This window comes from Lissotriton vulgaris, chromosome 8, assembly GCF_964263255.1.
Source record: "Lissotriton vulgaris chromosome 8, aLisVul1.2, whole genome shotgun sequence".
Classification (NCBI taxonomy): Eukaryota; Metazoa; Chordata; class Amphibia; order Caudata; family Salamandridae; genus Lissotriton; species Lissotriton vulgaris.
The window spans coordinates 1,393,302,867-1,393,322,614 of record NC_141696.1 but is presented as its reverse complement, the minus strand read 5'-3'; the positions used below and the strand labels follow the sequence as shown (position 1 = coordinate 1,393,322,614).

General features: G+C 50.2%; 1 protein-coding gene across 2 annotated transcripts in view; it reads right to left on the bottom strand.

The window, feature by feature from the left end:
• LOC147698808 (E3 ubiquitin-protein ligase TTC3-like) overlaps nt 1-19,748 on the bottom strand; it is a 1,930,429-nt gene that overhangs the window by 1,624,080 nt on the left and 286,601 nt on the right. For both annotated transcript variants that reach the window (XR_015299370.1, XM_086935404.1), the window contains exon 8: nt 16,778-16,863. Coding sequence is in view for 1 of the 2 variants with exons in the window: in XM_086935404.1 (XP_086791530.1) it covers nt 16,778-16,863 (86 nt within the window). In the remaining variant the exon portion in view is untranslated. The remainder of the gene's footprint in view (nt 1-16,777; nt 16,864-19,748) is intronic.

The following is a 19,748-nucleotide window of genomic DNA, read 5'->3' as shown; positions in this document are numbered from 1 at the left end:
TTTCTGGGACCCCTGCAAAAATTATTACAAATGGGCTGGCCTCTGGGGGGAGATTTATATGGGGGTGAGGGGGCTGTCTGTGATGGAAAAAGGGTCAAAATCCATATAGGATGAACTGTGATTCCCATTTCTTTGATAGTAATCTTCCTGTCTCCATTGCATTAGTGGTTGTAAAGGGGCTTTGTCCATATTTTTAGAACTCGTCTTATGAGTGTGTCCCCCTCTCTGTTCGTTATTGGATCCCCCTCTCGGATCTTGAGGAATTTTCGGCACCTCATGAATCTGGGCAATTGTGTGTTGGGTATGGCTAACACAGTTGTTGTTTGACGGTATATTTTTGTCAATGTTGTCATTAGTGACCACATCATTTGGTTGGTTAGAGCCAGTAGGGGGTTTCTTAAAAGTGTGATCTATTACCTTGCTTTGTTTAGACAACTCACACGCTATTTTGTCCACCTTGCTTATGATGGGTTTTAACTGCGCAATTATAAAGGATTCTAGATGTTTTTTGAGATCTCCTAGGAGTACCTCAATCCATACTGGAGGATTTGGGTCTGTATGGGCGTTATCTTCTACTAGGATGACCTCTTGCCTATTCTTAGGACGACTGCCTCCTGCAAGTAATTTCTTTTGTCTCTGTAGTCCCTTGGTCCTCCCCTGTCGCTTTGTTTTTTTTCCGAGGGGTCATTTCACTGCGCCCAGAAATTTCTATCCCCGGGGAGGGTGGGGGTTGAGCGCAGGGAACATCCTCAGTTTCATTATTTGGTGAGGTCACATTCCCTGTCATAATTAGGCTATCAGCAAATGACGGATCTCTGGAGGGTTTTGGAGTAGCTGCATTGAGATTAGGTGAGGAAGATAAGCTCCTTTCCATGCGTTCTATTTCCCCGTGACCTTCTTTAACATTAGATCAATTGCGGTGGGTTTTTTCTCTTTAATTGGGGCTGAATCTTTTGTTTCCGCTAGCGTTTGTTTGGGGGTTTCAGTGTTGCGGGTTTTACTCATGGCAGAGCGTGTTTTAGGGTGATTGGACATTTTTAAGCCTGATGCTTATCCAGTCTCGAATCCTTATACTAAGTATACTGAATTACCCAGTGACTCGGCAATTAACAAATAACAAATAACTAGACAGACTTCGTTCCCTAGTCCCCCTCTTCCTGCGACAACAATTAGGCCTTACACTTTTGTTAGTAGACTGAACATACGGGTGACCAGTCCAGAACCTCAAATAACAGTACCTGAGACAATAGATCCAAGTCCAATAAAACCAAGGGGGGGTGGCCCGTCCTGTCCCTGTTCGTCCCAGGACGGCCACAGATGGCCCGCCCTCTGCCCGGGCTCAGAACGGTGACGCCCGCGCGCGTCCCGCGACGCGGGAGAATCGTCCTGTTCTTATGCGCCTCCGGGCACGGGAAAGTTGCTCTAGAGACGGCGTTCCAAAGTGGAGCAGGGCAGGCTGGGATATGTAGGCAAAGGCGCTCCCCCCTCTCGGCGGCCGCAGGGTCAAGTGCGGCGGTGGGGGAGAGCGAAGCAGAAAGTCGCGGTGAGCAAGAGACCACACAGGTAGGTCTGTGACCGGCAATGCCCCAGCAGCGTATTGCCCCAGCAGCGTATCACCCCCGCTCCTCAGCAGGAGCGTCCTGTTCTTATGCGCCTCCGGGCGCGAAAAGTTGCGCTAGAGCCGGCGTTCCAAAGTGGAGCCGGGCAGGCTGGGATATGTAGGCAAAGGCGCTTTCCCCCTCTCGGCGGCCGCAGGGTCAAGTGCAGCGGCGGGGGAGAGCGAAGCAGAAAGTCGCGGTGAGCAAGAGACCACACAGGTAGGTCTGTGACCGGCAATGCCCCAGCAGCGTATCGCCCCAGCAGCGTATCACCCCCGCTCCTCAGCAGGAACGTCCTGTTCTTATGCGCCTCCGGGCGCGGGAAAGTTGGGCTAGAGCCGGCGTTCCAAAGTGGAGCAGGGCAGGCTGGGATATGTAGGCAAAGGCGCTCCCCCCTCTCGGCGGCCGCAGGGTCAAGTGCGGCGGCGGGGGAGAGTGAAGCAGAAAGTCGCGGTGAGCAAGAGACCACACAGGTAGGTCTGTGACCGGCAATGCCCCAGCAGCGTACCATTTGTAGGTACTTCGGGCATGTGACCTCCCTCAGGCACCACAATTCCGCGTATTCAGCACCCTTCCCATCCATGCTCAACGAAAGGCTTTCCATAGCTAAAAGGTGCCAAAGACTTCAAATCCAATCCCGTGGATCAGGTGAGGCTGGGGAACCCATTTGCACCAATATGACCAGCCGCGCTGCCAGTAAAGCTAATGCAATCTGTCTACCCCTCAGCGAGCGCAAAGGTAAACGATTTGGTGTGAGGAAGCCCCAATAGCGTATATTCAGGTGCTCGGGGAATGTAATCTGGAAGGCATCGTCCAAGTCATCGAGAATCGCTTTCCAAAACCGCTCTAACTTCGGACAGTGCCACAGCAGGTGTGCCAAAGTACTGGAGAAGCCACACCCTCTCAAACAAAGGCCTGTTTTCGCCGCATCCCAAGCCTTGATACGTGCTGGTGTATAAAACCAATAAGTGGCCACCTTATAGGCGAACTCGGTGCCCGCTACGTTAGAGGTGGTGTGATGAACGCGATAGAAAACGTGTTCCCACTCCTTACGCGTCAGCGGGCGCCATAGCTTTGTCTCCCAGCGAACCTGCGCCTTCGTATGCTGCGATTTGGGGTGTGGCAGAATCATAGCATATAGGTCAGATATAAGCTCACGGTCATCTTTCTTGCAAACTACCCACTTTTCAAAGGCCGTCAAAGGGCGGGACATAGAATCAAAGTTAGATGGCTGGGTCATCCAATGCACCACCTGTGAGTAAGGAAAAGCATTGGACTCTGGCAGATAAAAATAGTCTTTACAGAGCTGGGGAAATGGAATCAGGCCTTCAAGGCCAAAGAGGGAGCCCACCCTTTTACAGCCCTTCTCCCGCCAGCGGTGGAAGACCGGAGACTCACAACCGGAGGGAAATCTGAATTATCAACAATGGGAGTCATAGGGGAAGAGAAAGTAGTCCAACCCCTACGCTGCACCAATTGATCCCAATCTTTCAAAGTTGGTGATGTCACCGGGGAAGAGTAGAGGCCCCACGCTCTATGCTTACGAGGCAGCCATAGCTCACGCCAAATATTACACCCCGCTACCGTCTAATCCATAAAGTTGCAATGTTTGCTGGACCAGGGCCTATTCCACTCAATGGTATAACGCAGACATGCCGCCTGATGATAGGTCTTCGGCAAGGGAAAACCCATCCCAACTACAGACTTAGGAGCGGTAACAAGTGATAAAGCAATTCTTGGCCGTTTATTGCCCCACAAAAATGTATTAAGGAGCCCCTGTAGTTTCTGGGGAGTACCCGGCGGAGGATTCAATGGTAGCATCTGAAAAGGGTACAGGATACGCGGGAGCACCGTCATTTTGACTGCCGCCAACCTCCCGTTCCAAGCCAAGTTGAGACGGGCCCAATCCGAAAGGGATTTGGCAGTCTGATCCACTAGCAGCTTGTAGTTAAGAGAGGCCGTTTTAGCTATAGAGGAAGTTCGGCGAAATCCCAGGTATTGAATATCAGAATGTACCCACTGGAAGGCAAATTCCTGCCGCAAATCCTGCATCTCTGCGTCGGGAATGGAGATGTTAAGTATTTGCGATTTGGAGAAATTGACTTTAAACCCTGCAACCTTACCAAATTCGATGAGTTCTCCCGATAGATGCCGCAAGGAGGAGTGGGGTTGAGTGAGCGATAGGATCACGTCATCAGCATATAGGGTAATTTTGTGCGTATCAGCACCGAACGGAATCCCCGCAATACCCACATTTGCCCGTATACGCTGGGCAAAAGGCTCCATATAGAGAGCGAAAAGCAACGGGGATAAGGGACACCCCTGGGGTGTCCCTCTAGTGATGGGAAAGAGGGCTGACCTGCACCTAATCACCCGCACCACCGCTTCAGGTGCAGCATAGAGGCACCGCACCCAGCGTACAAAGCTATCGCCCAGTCCAAAGGCCTTCAATACCGCAAACAGGTATTCCCAGTCCACACGATCGAAGGCCTTCTTTGCATCAATGGACAGAAAAAAGGCCTGTGCCCGAGAACGGAGAACTAGGTTCATGAGGTGAAGAAGCTGCTCAGTATTATCTCCCCCCTGTCGCGTTGTAATAAAGCCTGCCTGGTCGGGGTCTATGAATCCATCCATCAGCGGGCTGAGTCTCACCGCTAGGATACTCGCAAATAGCTTGGCGTCTATCAAAGGTCATGTACCTACCTGCTTGTTTCTGTGAAGTGCCAGTACTCTCCAATTAAATGTGTTACATTATTCTTGAAAAGGTTCTCAAAAATAAAAAAAAAGCTGGTACTCAGTACCAGGCAGGACAGGCCCATTTAACGCACTGGTTTAGATGTCTTTGCATCCCTATGCTTTTCCTTAAATAAGTGGCAAAAAGCAAGGCAGCCAGGTCCCTCCTTAGAGAGAAATCTTCCAAATGTCCTCTTTTGAACCTCTCGGAAGCGAAGCATTGCCTTTTCTGAGTGGAACCGGCTAAGTTAAGAAAACAGAAGTACAATATTTGTCTCAAATAGGTCTCCTGACATGAACAGTTTAGGAGCCTGGTGATGCTGAGTCACCGCGCCCTCTGTTCCTAAAATGCGTTATCGAAAAAGGGTTCGAAATCAGGTCAGCACCACAGAGACGATGAACCCGATTTCGAGTCATTTTTAATACATTTCCATTTTGTTTGTTTTATTCTAGCCGTTTCTCTCTTTTTTGACAGCTTGTGACAACAGGCAATGACAAGCACTGGCGTTGCCAATAGGTCTTGCAGTAGGAAAGTTGGAGCTATTGGTTTTGTAAATGACATTTTATATTTATGTTTTGTGATTTACAATGCCAATAATTTTAACATTAGCATATGTGACACTTTTAGTATTTGTAATGTCACGTTTTGTATTGCCTTTACTTAGATGTATTGATATTACAATTAACATTGGCTTTTAATTTATTTAAATAATTAATACTTACAAAAAGTGATTGTGTGTGTCTCGCATTAGGAAAGTTTGAGCTATTGGTATTGTAAATGACACTTTTTTTTATTTATGTGTTGGTTTTGAAAGGAGCAAAATGAATAGCTTTGTCAGTTACAATGTCAATAGTTTTAACTTTTGCAAATGTGACACCTATAGCATTTGTAATGCAATGTGTGTTGTATTTACGTGACTTAGATGTCTTGATATTACAAATAACAATGGCTTTTAATTTTGTAAATAATTAATACTTAAATAAAAGTTATTGTAATTTATAATGGCAATAGCTTAAACGTTTGTAAATAACTTTTGTGAAGATTATGTTCAGTGTATTTTATTGTGACGAAAATCCAAGAACATTGCATTTGCACCTACACACACACAGAGCCACACACACACACACATATAGATGTGGTAGTGGTGGATCTGGGGGATATGGTGGTGGTGGATGTGGTGGTGGTGGTGATGGTGGATGTGGTGGTGATTGTGGTGATGGATGTGGTGGTGGTGGAGGTGGTGGTGGAGGTGGTGATGGAGGTGGTGATGGAGGTGGTGGTGGTGGTGGTGGTGGTGGTGGAGGTGGTGGTGGTGGTGGTGGTGGTGGTGGTGGTGGTGATGGTGGATGTGGTGGTGGATGTGGTGGTGGATGTGGTGGTGGATGTGGTGGTGGTGGATGTGGTGGTTGTGGATGTGGTGGTTGTGGATGTGGTGGTTGTGGATGTGGTGGTTGTGGATGTGGTGGTTGTGGATGTGGTGGATGTGGATGTGGTGGATGTGGATGTGGTGGATGTGGTGGATGTGGTGGATGTGGTGGATGTGGTGGTTGTGGATGTGGTGGTTGTGGATGTGGTGGTTGTGGATGTGGTGGTTGTGGATGTGGTGGTGGATGTGGTGGTGGATGTGGTGGTGGATGTGGTGTTGGAAGTGATGGTGGTGGGTGTGGTGGATGATGTGGTGTGGATGTGGTGGTGGATGTGGTGGTGGATTTGGTGGTGGATGTGGTGGTGGATGTGGTGGTGGTGGATGTGGTGGTGGTGGATGTGGTGGTGGTGTATGTGGTGGATGTGGTGGTGGTGGATGTGGTGGTGGTGGATGTGGTGGTGGTGGATGTGGTGGTGGTGGATGTGGTGGTGGTGGATGTGGTGGTGGTGGATGTGGTGGTGGTGGATGTGGTGGTGGTGGATGTGGTGGTGGTGGATGTGGTGGTGGTGGATGTGGTGGTGGTGGTGGATGAGGTGGTGGTGGTGGATGAGGTGGTGGTGGTGGAAGTGGTGGATGAGGTGGTGGTGGAAGTGGTGGTGGTGGAAGTGGTGGTGGATGTGGTGGTGGATGTGGTGGTGGCGGTGGATGTGGTGGTGGTGGATGTGGTGGTGGTGGATGTGGTGGTGGTGGATGTGGTGGTGGTGGATGTGGTGGTGGTGGTGGATGAGGTGGTGGTGGTGGATGAGGTGGTGGTGGTGGAAGTGGTGGATGAGGTGGTGGTGGAAGTGGTGGTGGTGGAAGTGGTGGTGGATGTGGTGGTGGATGTGGTGGTGGCGGTGGATGCGGTGGTGGTGGATGTGGTGTGAATGTGGTGGAAGTGGTGGTGGATGTGGTGGTGGTGGATGTGGTGGTGGTGGTGGATGTGGCGGTGGATGTGGAGGTGGAGGTGGAGGTGGAGGTGGTGGTGGATGTGGTGGATGTGGTGGTGGATGCGGTGGATGCGGTGGTGGTGGATGCGGTGGATGTGGTGATGGTGGATGCGATGGTGGTGGATGCGATGGTGGTGGTAGTGGTGGATGGGGTGGTGGTTGTAGTGGTGGTGGATGTAGTGGTGGTGGATGCGGTGGTGGTGGATGCGGTGGTGGTGGATGCGGTGGTGGTGGATGCGGTGGTGGTGGTGGATGCGGTGGTGGATGTGGTGGGGGATGTGGTGGGGGATGTGGTGGGGGATGTGGTGGGGGATGTGGTGGGGGATGTGGTGGGGGATGTGGTGGGGGATGTGGTGGGGGATGTGGTGGGGGATGTGGTGGTGGTGGATGAGGTGGTGGTGGATGAGGTGGTGGTGGAAGTGGTGGATGTGGTGGTGGATGTGGTGGTGGATGTGGTGGTGGATGTGGTGGTAGTGGTGGATGTGGTGGTGGTGGTGGTGGATGTGGTGTGGATGAGGTGATGGCGGATGCGGTGGTGGATGTGGTGGTGGTGGATGAGTTGGTGGTAGAAGTGGTGGATGTGGTGGTGGATGTGGTGGTGGATGTGGTGGTGGTGGTGGATGCGGTGGATGTGGTGGTGGTGGTGGATGCGGTGGATGTGGTGGTGGTGGTGGTGGATGTGGTGTGGATGTGGTGGTGGTGGATGCAGTGGTGGATGTGGTGGTGGTGGATGTGGTGGTGGATGTGGTGGTGGATGTGGTGGTGGATGTGGTGATGGTGGATGCGGTGGATGTGGTGGTGGTGGATGCGGTGGTGGTGGATGTGGTGGTGGTGGTGGGTGTGGTGGTGGTGGATGTGGTGGTGGATGTGGTGGTGGTGGTGGAGGTGGTGGTGGATGTGGCGTTGGATGTGGCGGTGGAGGTGGAGGTGATGGTGGATGTGGTGGTGGATGCGGTGGTGGTGGATGCAGTGGATGTGGGGATGGTGGATGCGATGGTGGTGGTGGATGCGGTGGTGGTGGTAGTGGTGGATGGGGTGGTGGTTGTAGTGGATGTGGATGTAGTGGTGGTGGGTGTGGTGGTGGATGCGGTGGTGGTGGGTGTGGTGGTGGATGTGGTGGATGTGGTGGTGGATGTGGCGGTGGATGTCATGGTGGATGTGGAGGTGATGGTGGATGTGGAGGTGATGGTGGATGTGGTGATGGTGGATGTGGTGGTGGTGGATGTGGTGGTGGTGGATGTGGTGGTGGTGGATGTGGTGGTGGTGGATGTGGTGGTGGTGGATGAGGTGGTGGATGTGGTGGTGGTGGTGGATGTGGTGGTGGTGGTGGAAGTGGTGGATGTGGTGGTGGTGGTGGATGTGGTGTGGATGTGGTGGTGGTGGATGCGGTGGTGGATGTGGTGGTGGATGTGGTGGTGGTGGTGGAAGTGGTGGATGTGGTGGTGGATGTGGTGGTGTGGATGTGGTGGTTGTGTGGATGTGGTGGTGGTGGATGCGGTGGTGGATGTGGTGGTGGTGGTGGATGTGGTGGTGGATTTGGTGGTGGTGGATGAGGTGGTGGTGAATGAGGTGGATGTGGTGGTGGATGATGTGGTGGTGGTGGTGGATGTGGTGGTGGATGTGGTGGTGGTGGTGGATGTGGTGGTGGATGTGGTGGTGGATGTGGTGGTGGTGGTGGATGTGGTGGTGGATGTGGTGGTGGAAGTGGTGGTGGTGGTGGATGCGGTGGATGCGGTGGATGTGGTGGTGGTGGTGGATTTGGTGGTGGATGTGGTGGTGGTGGTGGATGCGGTGGATGTGGTGGTGGTGGTGGATGTGGTGGTGGAGGTGGTGGTGGATGTGGAGGTGGTGGTGGATGTGGTGGTGATGGTGGATGTGGTGGTGGATGCGGTGGTGGTGAATGCGGTGGTGGTGAATGCGGTGGTGGTGGATGCGGTGGTGGTGGATGCGGTGGATGCGGTGGTGGTGGATGCGGTGGATGTGGTGATGGTGGATGTGGTGATGGTGGATGCGATGGTGGTGGATGCGATGGTGGTGGTAGTGGTGGATGCGATGGTGGTGGTAGTGGTGGATGCGATGGTGGTGGTAGTGGTGGATGGGGTGGTGGTTGTAGTGGATGTGGATGTAGTGGTGGTGGATGCGGTGGTGGTGGATGCGGTGGTGGTGGATGCGGTGGTGGTGGTGGGGGATGTGGTGGGGGATGTGGTGGGGGATGTGGTGGGGATGTGGTGGGGATGTGGTGGGGATGTGGTGGGGGATGTGGTGGTGGTGGTGGATGAGGTGGTGGTGGAAGTGGTGGATGTGGTGGTGGATGTGGTGGTGGATGTGTTGGTAGTGGTGGATGCGGTGGATGTGGTGGTGGTGGTGGTGGTGGTGGTGGATGTGGTGTGGATGAGGTGATGGCGGATGCGGTGGTGGATGTGGTGGTGGTGGATGAGTTGGTGGTAGAAGTGGTGGATGTGGAGGTGGATGTGGTGGTGGATGTGGTGGTGGTGGTGGATGCGGTGGATGTGGTGGTGGTGGTGGATGTGGTGTGGATGTGGTGTGGATGTGGTGGTGGTGGATGCAGTGGTGTATGTGGTGGTGGTGGTGGTGGATGTGGTGGTGGTGGATGAGGTGGTGGTGGAAGTGGTGGATGTGGTGGTGGATGTGGTGATGGTGGATGCGGTGGATGTGGTGGTGGTGGATGTGGTGGTGGTGGATGCGGTGGTGGTGGATGTGGTGGTGGTGGTGGATGTGGTGGTGGTGGTGGATGTGGTGGTGGATGTGGTGGTGGTGGTGGATGTGGCGGTGGATGTGGCGGTGGAGGTGGAGGTGATGGTGGATGTGGTGGTGGATGCGGTGGTGGATGCGGTGGTGGTGGATGCAGTGGATGTGGTGATGGTGGATGCGATGGTGGTGGTGGATGCGGTGGTGGTGGTAGTGGTGGATGGGGTGGTGGTTGTAGTGGATGTGGATGTAGTGGTGGTGGATGCGGTGGTGGTGGATGTGGTGGATGTGGTGGTGGATGTGGCGGTGGATGTGGAGGTGATGGTGGATGTGGTGATGGTGGATGTGGTGGTGGTGGATGAGGTGGTGGATGTGGTGGTGGTGGTGGATGAGGTGGTGGATGTGGTGGTGGTGGTGGATGTGGTGGTGGTGGTGGATGTGGTGGTGGTGGTGGAAGTGGTGGATGTGGTGGTGGATGTGGTGGTGGATGTGGTGTGGATGTGGTGCTGGTGGATGCGGTGGTGGATGTGGTGGTGGATGTGGTGGTGGAAGTGGTGGATGTGGTGGTGGATGTGGTGGTGGATGTGGTGGATGCGGTGGTGGTGGTTGATATGGTGGTGGTGGTGGATGTGGTGTGGATGTGGTGGTGGTGGATGCGGTGGTGGATGTGGTGGTGGTGGTGGATGTGGTGGTGGATGTGGTGGTGGTGGATGAGGTGGTGGTGAATGAGGTGGATGTGGTGGTGGATGATGTGGTGGTGGTGGTGGATGCGGTGGATGTGGTGGTGGATGCGGTGGATGTGGTGGTGGTGGTGGATGTGGTGGTGGAGGTGGTGGTGGATGTGGATGTGGAGGTGGTGGTGGATGTGGATGTGGAGGTGGTGGTGGAGGTGGTGGTGGATGTGGAGGTGGTGGTGGATGTGGTGGTGATGGTGGATGTGGTGGTGGATGCGGTGGATGCGGTGATGGTGGATGCGATGGTGATGGTGGATGCGGTGGTGGTGGTAGTGGTGGATAGGGTGGCGGTTGTAGTGGATGTGGATGTAGTGGTGGTGGGTGTGGTGGTGGTGGTGGATGCGGTGGTGGTGGATGTGGTGGTGGATGTGGCGGTGGATGTCATGGTGGATGTGGAGGTGATGGTGGATGTCATGGTGGATGTGGAGGTGATGGTGGATGTGATGGTGGATGTGGTGGTGGTGGTGGTGGTGGATGTGGTGGTGGTGGTGGTGGTGGTGGTGGTGGATGTGATGGTGGATGTGGTGGTGGATGCTGTGGATGCGGTGGTGGTGGATGCGGTGGTGGTGGATGGGGTGGTGGTTGTGGTGGATGTCATGGTGGATGTGGAGGTGATGATGGATGTGGTGGTGGTGGTGGATGTGATGGTGGATGTGGTGGTGATGGTTGTGGTGGTGATGGTGGATGTGGTGGTGGATGTGGCGGTGGTGGATGTGGTGGATGTGGTGGTGGATGTGGCGGTGGATGTCATGGTGGATGCGTAACTACAATTACAGCAGGAACCACAACATGCCGATCTGAGGACTGTTCAGCAACACCCATTCAAAGATACAAGCTGTGGAATCAAGACTGGGGAGCCTTGGGGTTTGTTAACCAAACAAAGTTTGTGCTCCAAAATTAACCATTAGGGCATCAAATGCTGCAGCTCATGGGATGCAAACTGCACATATAAATGAAGGACACAGAGTATGTGAGCCCTGGGTGCACGTAGGTATCAAAGCATTTGGTAGAACTATTCATAAATTAAGAATCTAATAACAAATGTTAAAAATATACCTTTTCAAATTAGACCGTAGCAGTTCATATTTAACCTCCACATAATGTATTGTAACTTGAGGATTTGAACGGGAAGTCTGTAAAAGCCTATAAAAAAATAGCATCAAAAACACCTTCCCGTGATGAGGTGGGTTAAGTGCAATCAGACAACGCTCAATCTTCATTCTGGTTCCACCTGTCGCCCCTTTGAAGGGATTGCCCCAGCACATCACAAAGCACTTGGACAGGAAGGCGCCAGATGGGCAGCAAAACAAAGCGCCACGAGACGGGGGGAGAGCGGTCAAAAGCCCTTCCCCTCACCGTCCCCCCTCTCCCTCGGGTCTCACCACGCGTGGCTATGCCCGTGTGGGACCAAGTGCTAGCTGCAATTTACCATGTCCGCCCCCCACAGGAGGCCCACCGGTCCAAAGCAGTGGACCCAGCAGGGGGTGCTGTGGCATGGGACGGGGACAGTTTCAGGGGATAGATATATCCATCTTGGCCTCACGTCCCACAGGAGACCTCTAGAACCAAGCAGCCCTATTAATGAGAGCAACCAGCTCCAAGTGGCTTCGCCTCTTTACAGGATCAGGGTACTGGAGGTACCGGTGGTGCAACATAGCTGGTCATTGCAACTACAGCGGGCTCACAGTTTAAGAAATGTGGCCAGGCCCAGTAGCCCCCAGCCCGAGTCGGCGCTGACCCGTGCAACTGTTTGGCCGGCTTGCTGCCTGTATGAAAGCCAGGCGCAACTTCACACTGGATGCCCCCCCCCCTCCCATGTTTTTGCAAGCGGTCTGTGGGTAGGACATCCAGGATCCCCTCTGCCTTTAATGGTGAAGTTCGGGTCCCAGGTTGCGCAATGCGTGGTGGCGCGGTCAGGTGTACTCCGGGTACTGCGGTGATCGGCGGAGGGCAGGGGGGCACAAGAACAAAGCACGGCTGCAGCCTATGTCAAAGCAGCCATCAGCACCTAGTGTCTCATATGGAAACTGCACAGCATTTCCCAACTTTGACATTTGCCCGCCACCACTGGGCTGAAAATTATTTATTTGAACGTTTGATTAGTTGGGATCTCCGGTCCGAGTCACGCGGGTGCAGGTTTTGCCCCTCGCAGCTGCGCAAAACTCGGGATTGCCTGGTCCGGTGCCTGTGTTTCGCCTGGTTCGGATCTGCTATTGTCCAGTAGGTCGCCACCTACCTTTGCATAGGAGCAGCCTGCCCTCATGCTGGGCCGGATGCACACCTGGCAGGGCGTGAAAGGCCGCTTCCGCCCCAGTGACCGGACTTGCATGGGACGGCATATGAGATTGTGCGGCCCTGGGCGATTTCCATTATCATGCAGGAGTGCACGGCCCCCCGCCCTGGCTGGGAGAGAGGCCGCAATATTTGGTGATGATGAGTTAATCTCCTCTGCTTATTGCGGCACTGTACAGGACGAAACCCACTTGTGCTGTAGGCCAGATGCCTGCTATTTGGTGTATGTCAGTGTCCGCAGCACCCATGAAGGGGTGTGTGCTCCGTGGAGCAGGAAAACTTGCAAGGCGCAGTCTTTGTGCAGGATTGGATCCCCGGTGGGCCACTCTGCCGCTCATCCTCCAGAGGTCGGATAAAAGCCTCTGTCTGCACAGTAAATTGACAAATTCGGAGTTATGTGAAGAGCACGCAGTCCGTGAATTTGAAAGACTTTTGGGGTTGCAATATTATATGGAGGAGATGGGTTCTTGTAGGACACATCTTCCTTTTAAACCAACCCCCCCATTGCGGTTTCCTCCGCGACTTGGTTAACTTTCGACCACGCCTTCAAGTTCTCTTTAAGCATGAATTAGCGTGACACTCTCGTGCCTTGCATTCGGGCCAACTCCAAAGTAATCTGCCTGCTTGTCGAGCCGCATGTCCACATTGAAGGACACCAGATAACTAAAACAATAAGCACTAACTGTGATTGCTATGAAGGGGATGGTCAGAGGTTCGAATCACGGCCAAGTAAAAAAACAAGACGGAGGGAAGGCAGAGAAGGGGAGGGGGGGAGGAGAAATGCGACACGGTGTGAAGCAGCAGGGGCCTTTGAAGTGAAGCTAAGCTTCACTTCAAAGGTGTGGGAGGAGTGCTGCTACGGCCTGGGGGAAGCTGGCTGGGGAGGGGGAGGAGAAATGCAAGTTTATGGCCCAAAAGCGCGTGCCTGTGGCCACGTGAACTTAATGAAAACCGCAGCAAAAAGCCTATGGTTTCACGAGGATTTTGAGCACTTGAATTCTCGCTCCCTCAATGCGCTTGCGCGCATTGTAGATCACAAGACCTAAAAAAACGATGTGAACTATATTTAGCATTTCACGTTTAACACAGACTGCCATTTACACATAGTTTTCCTGCTCGTTCCTTGATCACTGGGGTGTTAATCACCCAGAGGGCGAGCGTGTTCTATAGACCTGTTATCACCACATCCCACTCGTGCGCCATGTTTCCCAGCGTCATATATTTCCTATGAATTTGCCATTAAAAAATCAACAGAGTAAAAACAAAAGAAAACTCTTCTGTTTCCTGTTTTTATGCAGTGACATATCCGGGAAATTTAGAGTGATAGATGAGGAGCTTTAAGTTTCGAGGTGCTTTTCGGAATTGTAACATTTTTGTTGGTATGTCGGAACGTATGCAGCTCTCTTCCTGCTGCCGATGAAATCTTTAATGACCTTCTGATCATTAATATCAAAGCCACAGCGACTAGAATTAGCCTTTCATCCTTCCAAAATCGATTATATGAGAACCATAACTTTGGCAACACTGGCAGTAATTATGTATAACAAGCGCGCGAGCGCAGCAGCAGGGGGAGGGGAGAAAAGAGGAGGCCTGCGCCGGATTCCCTTGCGGAAGGGAGCAGCCAGGCGCGATAACATATGGCACTGCTGCTCGCTCCGGCAAGGGAATCGCCAAACGTGCACGTGTTGCCACTGAAGGCAATGGAACGCATGCACGTTTTTGGCCTCAAAACCAACTCGACGGCTGAAGGTCTTTTCCTAGGCAGCGCATGTGCGCTGCTAGGCGAGACCTAAAAACCATACGTGTCCTCCCATCACCCTCCCTCAGAATTACCCCAACCGCCATATCCCAAATAGTTATAAAAATAAACAAATATGGCCTCCTGCCACTTACTCCTACCATCCTCTGCACTTTATGTATATACCACCTACTACACTCTGGTACCTTCCCTCCACTTCACTGCTGATGCCATGCTCTTTGCTATCCATGGAGACAGGAGCTGTACTGAAAGACTCTGGGAGCCAGGTCAACGCGGCTTGTAAATTCATGTCAGTGCAGGTCTGCGGAGAATCGTGGCCGGCAGGGAAATGTGGCAGGTGGCGAAGGCAAGTTTCTGCCCAAGTTTCCCCTCCTCCCTCGGGCTTGTGGAGACCGAAAGGAATGGTGAATCCACCAGCTGCCAATCCGCTGGTCTGCTTTCGTCTCTGGATACCCAGGCGAGGCACATAAATACCGGGGAAGCGCAAGGCAAATACATACCGGGGAAGCACGCGCCTCAGGTGAAGTCACAGCAGCGGAACGGTCTTCCACTGCTGTAACGTTGATGGACCAGGGGTGAGAGAAAAAAAATGTGTGTACCCCCTGTGAAGTTAAACTCGCACAACTATAAGCGCCATAACAGTTTGATGCATGAATAACTAATCAACAAAATACATTTAGACATTTTACATTACACGTGGTAATCTAATTGCTATTTGCGTAAATAATATATTAACAATTGTGAACAAGTCGTATTAACGCACTGCTCTAATAATATAAATTTTTTAAAGAAGCATGTATGTTTAAGCATCATTAGAGTGTATGTATTCATCGTGGCAAGAGAAAAAGAAATGCACTTGGTAAGTAAAATAAAGCTATATGTCACGCTTTTGCTAGGTAACCACTAATTAGGGATATTAGAATGGTGGGAGGTAAAGAGAAAAACTATAATTCTAAAGCTAACGTCTGTTGTATTTATTTTCGCACTAGTTCTCATTGAGGCCTATGTGGCCTGGTTGTTGAAAAAAGCTGCTGACTGCAGCGCTGACATCAGCTTGAGAGAAAGAGCCTCTACGCATGTGCATAAGTGAAAAGCCGAGTAAGCTGAATGGCTGGTACGCAAAGCGAAGTGATGTCAAGGTCAGCTTGGCCTAGGGCGCGAAAGGGTGCCAAAGGATGTTTGCATCTAAGACTGTGGGAACAAAACCAATGAATGGAAGAGAATTGCAAATCATGTAACAAAAAAGTGAATGACGAGCATAAACAGAGATGACTGCCATGAGAACATGTTAAGAATGACTACGCATTTTGGTAAACTGGTTTGTGCAAGGATGGGATGAGGTGATCATAGCCACCCCTCTAATGGGCCAATCAGAATGAACTGTGGACCCTAAAGGTTTCAATTTTAAGTTAGATAGTTAGTGAAAAAGGGTATAAAAAAGCTTGTTCGAAAGGAGGAAAAATGCTTGCTCCATGGATTTTATTTTGCACCACGACATGCTGTCGGTTTGAACAATTTATGGTGCTAGAGACTTTGAAATATTTTTGGGGACTTTAATTTTTGGAGCAATGAAGATGATCGAATGCAGAGTTTTCGTTTTGGAAGGGAGGCGTTGAGGTAAATAGAGAGACAGATCGGGACTCGTGCGACTTATTTTCAAATAACGGAATTTGGTAATATGATTTTCTAAATGTTATTCTTTTAACATGAACTAAATAAATGCTTAATACTTTGTCTAAATAAATCTAAAGTTTTGCTTCCTAAATGAAGTAGATAAATTCAAATTTAAATTTAAACTTGAGCAGTGTTTTTGTTTTAGTAAAAGGTTATGACAGAATAAAATGCTAAAGTTCTAGGATTACTATGATTAAGCTTGTCTTAGTCTCCATAAACTAACTTCAACAAGATGATCTATTGACCAAATAGTTGAGTACCTTGGTGTACAGTTTTCCAGGTAACAGATTAGCATATGTAAAGAAAATTCTATAAATGTATATAATGTATAAAATATGAGCTTAGGTACCCCGCTAACCAGCAGCTCGCCTTCTTTGTCACTGATTTAGGAGTAAGTGTGTGTGTGTGTGTGTGTGTGTGTGTGTGTGTGACTCGGGGTGCTATGGGCCCCACCGATTAATAAAGTTAAATTACTCCTGGGTAAAGTGAGATGAGTATTGAGGGTTGTTGGAGAGCTTCACTGGATCAACGTAGAAGAGTCTTCCTGCTACTGGCTGGAATACCAGACAAGTGCCATACATAACAAAATGAGGGACCACTAATATTATTCACAGCTAAAAAGCAACTGTCTCTTGACTCACTTGTGGTAAAAACATCCGGACATTCTTTCCAACTTTGTTAGAAAGTACAAAATTGAGAATGTTGATAATAGTTACGTAATACAGTATATTCTACTAACTAAGGTATGACACTGCAAACTTATTTTTAAGGAACACGGTTTGAGATGCCGTCTGCAGAATGACGGACACTGTAGGTAATTTGACAGATGCCAGCTTGAATCTTCTGAATTTAGCAGCTTGCTCATATGTCATATCCAATGTCCAAAAGCAATATATTTAAAATTTTAAAGAGTATTTTTTACCTTAATACAAAGATCACACGCTTCGTGCTCCTCTTCCTGTTTCATGCTGCAGAGTTTACTTGTCATCCGCTTTAAAAAGAAGGAATCTGTAGGGGGTAGTCGGGTCAATAAAGTCAGACCAAGCTTACTTCTTTTGTCTCAAATATTAAACTGGGTGCATGTGCTTATAAATAAAACAGCATATAAACAAAACATACTCTCAAGCTCTCAATACAACTATGCGTAGCTCAGAAAATACATTACTTAAAATAAAATTGTTACAAATAGTGAAGTCTAGTTTTTTTACGCCTAAAACACAGTTTTATATAGCGCGAGCTTGACCCGAATCAGGTATCAGAGCACTTAACATAGCACCAGTTGCGTTACATGAGGACACATTCATTTTTGTGTTGTTTTGTTAGGCACTCGGAGATTAAGTGATTTGCCCAGAATCACAGGATGTTCAGCCTCATTGCGAAGTCTCTAACCCAGTTCCGCAGATTCGAGGTCGAACGCCCTAGCCGTTGGGCCACCTCCTCTCCCAATGTTATACAACAGATTTAAAAAAAAGAATAAGTCTTCGAACTGTGGTTTGTTTTTTCTTTCTTTGACTGCTTAGCAGCGGCTGCAATTCCGACACGGTGCAGCGGTTTAGCGGACTGAGCAGGGCTGCGTCGGCCAACAGACGTGCACAGCACTACGGAGGTAGCGCGCGCGACGGCCGTTGGCCGACAGAAGCAGCGAAGGGGTTAATATTACGCTCAACCGCTTAACTAAATAAAACACGTCTGTGGGTATGACAGTATAACCTCCAATTGAACCTGGTGTATGCTGCGTCGTTCGTAGCGTGATGGCGCCCATTACGAACGCCGCAGAGTACTCACAGCGCAGCAAGGAGCAACAACAATGGCAAACCCGGGCATTACATGAACCAATACCGATTTTAAATTTCGTCGCTCACCCGCAACGGGTTACATTAACTTTGTTTTTTTGGGTATTTGATCACTACGAGCTCTATTTGAGTTTTGACTACCATAGCCACCGTTGATGACTAAAAGGATTGTGCTCGCGGATTGGTCTTTTTATGGATAGCACTAACGTGCTTTAGTTGAGCGTATGAATAAGGAGCCCGGATGAGGTCCCTATAAGGACGAAACACGTATTGGCTATTGTGATGCTATATGGAAAAAGCGATTGAAATAATAAGGCAACTTGTGGAGAACAAGACAAAAAGCACAAAACATCATTTGAAGTCAACTTCTTTATTGAATTTGTTGTATAAATTGCTTTGCGTGGGCCATTTGGGTTTGCCTAGATTAGTATAGAACCTCGGTGCGGGGCTCTCATTTGTGATTGTAGGGTGAGCATTGCTCCCTTGTGTGGGCCACTCGTACTTGTATCAAATGTTTAAATACTATATGTTAACTTCTAAGTGAGCGCTGGGGAATGCTTTACTCACCCCCCTTTTCTCAAGTTGCCTAAGCGGTTACCTCCTGCTTATCTGCTAGTCAACATTGGGTTTACAAATATTTTTACAGATTTGCTTCTTGTACTGTGGATATGGCATAAGCAACAGAAGTCAACAGAAGACATTCACAGCTGCCAAATGGTTTCATGACATGTATCACACCATATCCAGCTGTAACCGATCGTACTTCATATTTAGCTCCATATTAACAATGAGGGGTCAAACTACAAGTGTCTAAATGCAATGTGCCTTTAAACAAGTGATCACAAAAATTACATAGGGTCACTTTCCAGCAACACAACATAATAAAAACCAACACTTCCCTTCAAGTCAAAGATAAAGGAAAACACAGTCGCATCTCACCCGGCCCAAACAAAAAAAATAGATGTTACACATTTCTTCTTCAATTTAATTTTTCAATAAAGTGCAAAAGCTGGGATTTCACATTGGAGTACGAGTTACTTACCTACGGTTACGATGTATCTGGTAAAGACGTTGTCTAGCTGCAGATTCCTTAACTTAGAATATCCCCAGGTGTCAGACTGAATCCGGAATTTTTTTGCAGCAGCAGCAGTACCTCTGCGCGCCGGGGGACAGCGCCACGCGAACCCGCGCCCGACGTCCATGAACGTGACGTCCGCGAGATCATATAAATCCCTCCCGGCACGCTGACGTCAGTTTCCTTCTTTTTCGCGTGCAACACGGATCCGGATTAAGCAGTTCCTCTGGCCTGTTTTCAGGCCCCCTTTGATGCTTCGCGCCTAGAACAGTGTGCGATGCCTTCGGGCTTTAAAACGTGTGCCTTCTGTTCGCGGCAAAAGAAAAAGTCTGCGACGGACCCACACCTTATCTGCATTTGGTGTAGTAGTGTAGCTCCTATATTCCCAATAGGCTCATATAAGTCCCTTCCGGCGCGCTGAAGTCAGTTTTCTTAGAAGAAACTTTCCCGCGGCACAACGCGGAGCCACAAACAAAACTGAAAGTATGGGAACAGTGTGCGAAGAATGAATATGCTACTTACCAGTATGCATCTGTTCTTGGCATGTAGGGCTGCTGACATTCATATCTGTGCATAGATCGCCGCCTAGTGTTGGGTCCGGATGATTGCACATTGTTGTCCTGGAGAAGTCTTCGAAGTATCACTGGATAGGTGGCTCCTCCCCTGGACTACAGTGCGCATGGGCATCCCCTCCATCCTCAGATTGTTTTTCGCCATTGTGGCAGAGATGGAGTGTAATACAGTGAGTGATGTCCATGCTACCTAGAAATTCTGAATGCTACAGCTGCAACAGGCGCCGGGGAGGAGGGTGGGCGATATGAATGTCAGCAGCCCTACATGCCAAGAACAGATGCATACTGGTAAGTAGCATATTCAGTTCGAGGCATGTGGGCTGCTAAATTCATATCTGTACATAGATTGCATAGCAGTTCCTCCTGTTCGCGGCGGCTGCCCGTGCCAGCTGCAGCAGTCTGAAAAAGTGTTTTGAGAACAGCCTGTCCTACAGCTGCCTGCTGTCTAGAGTG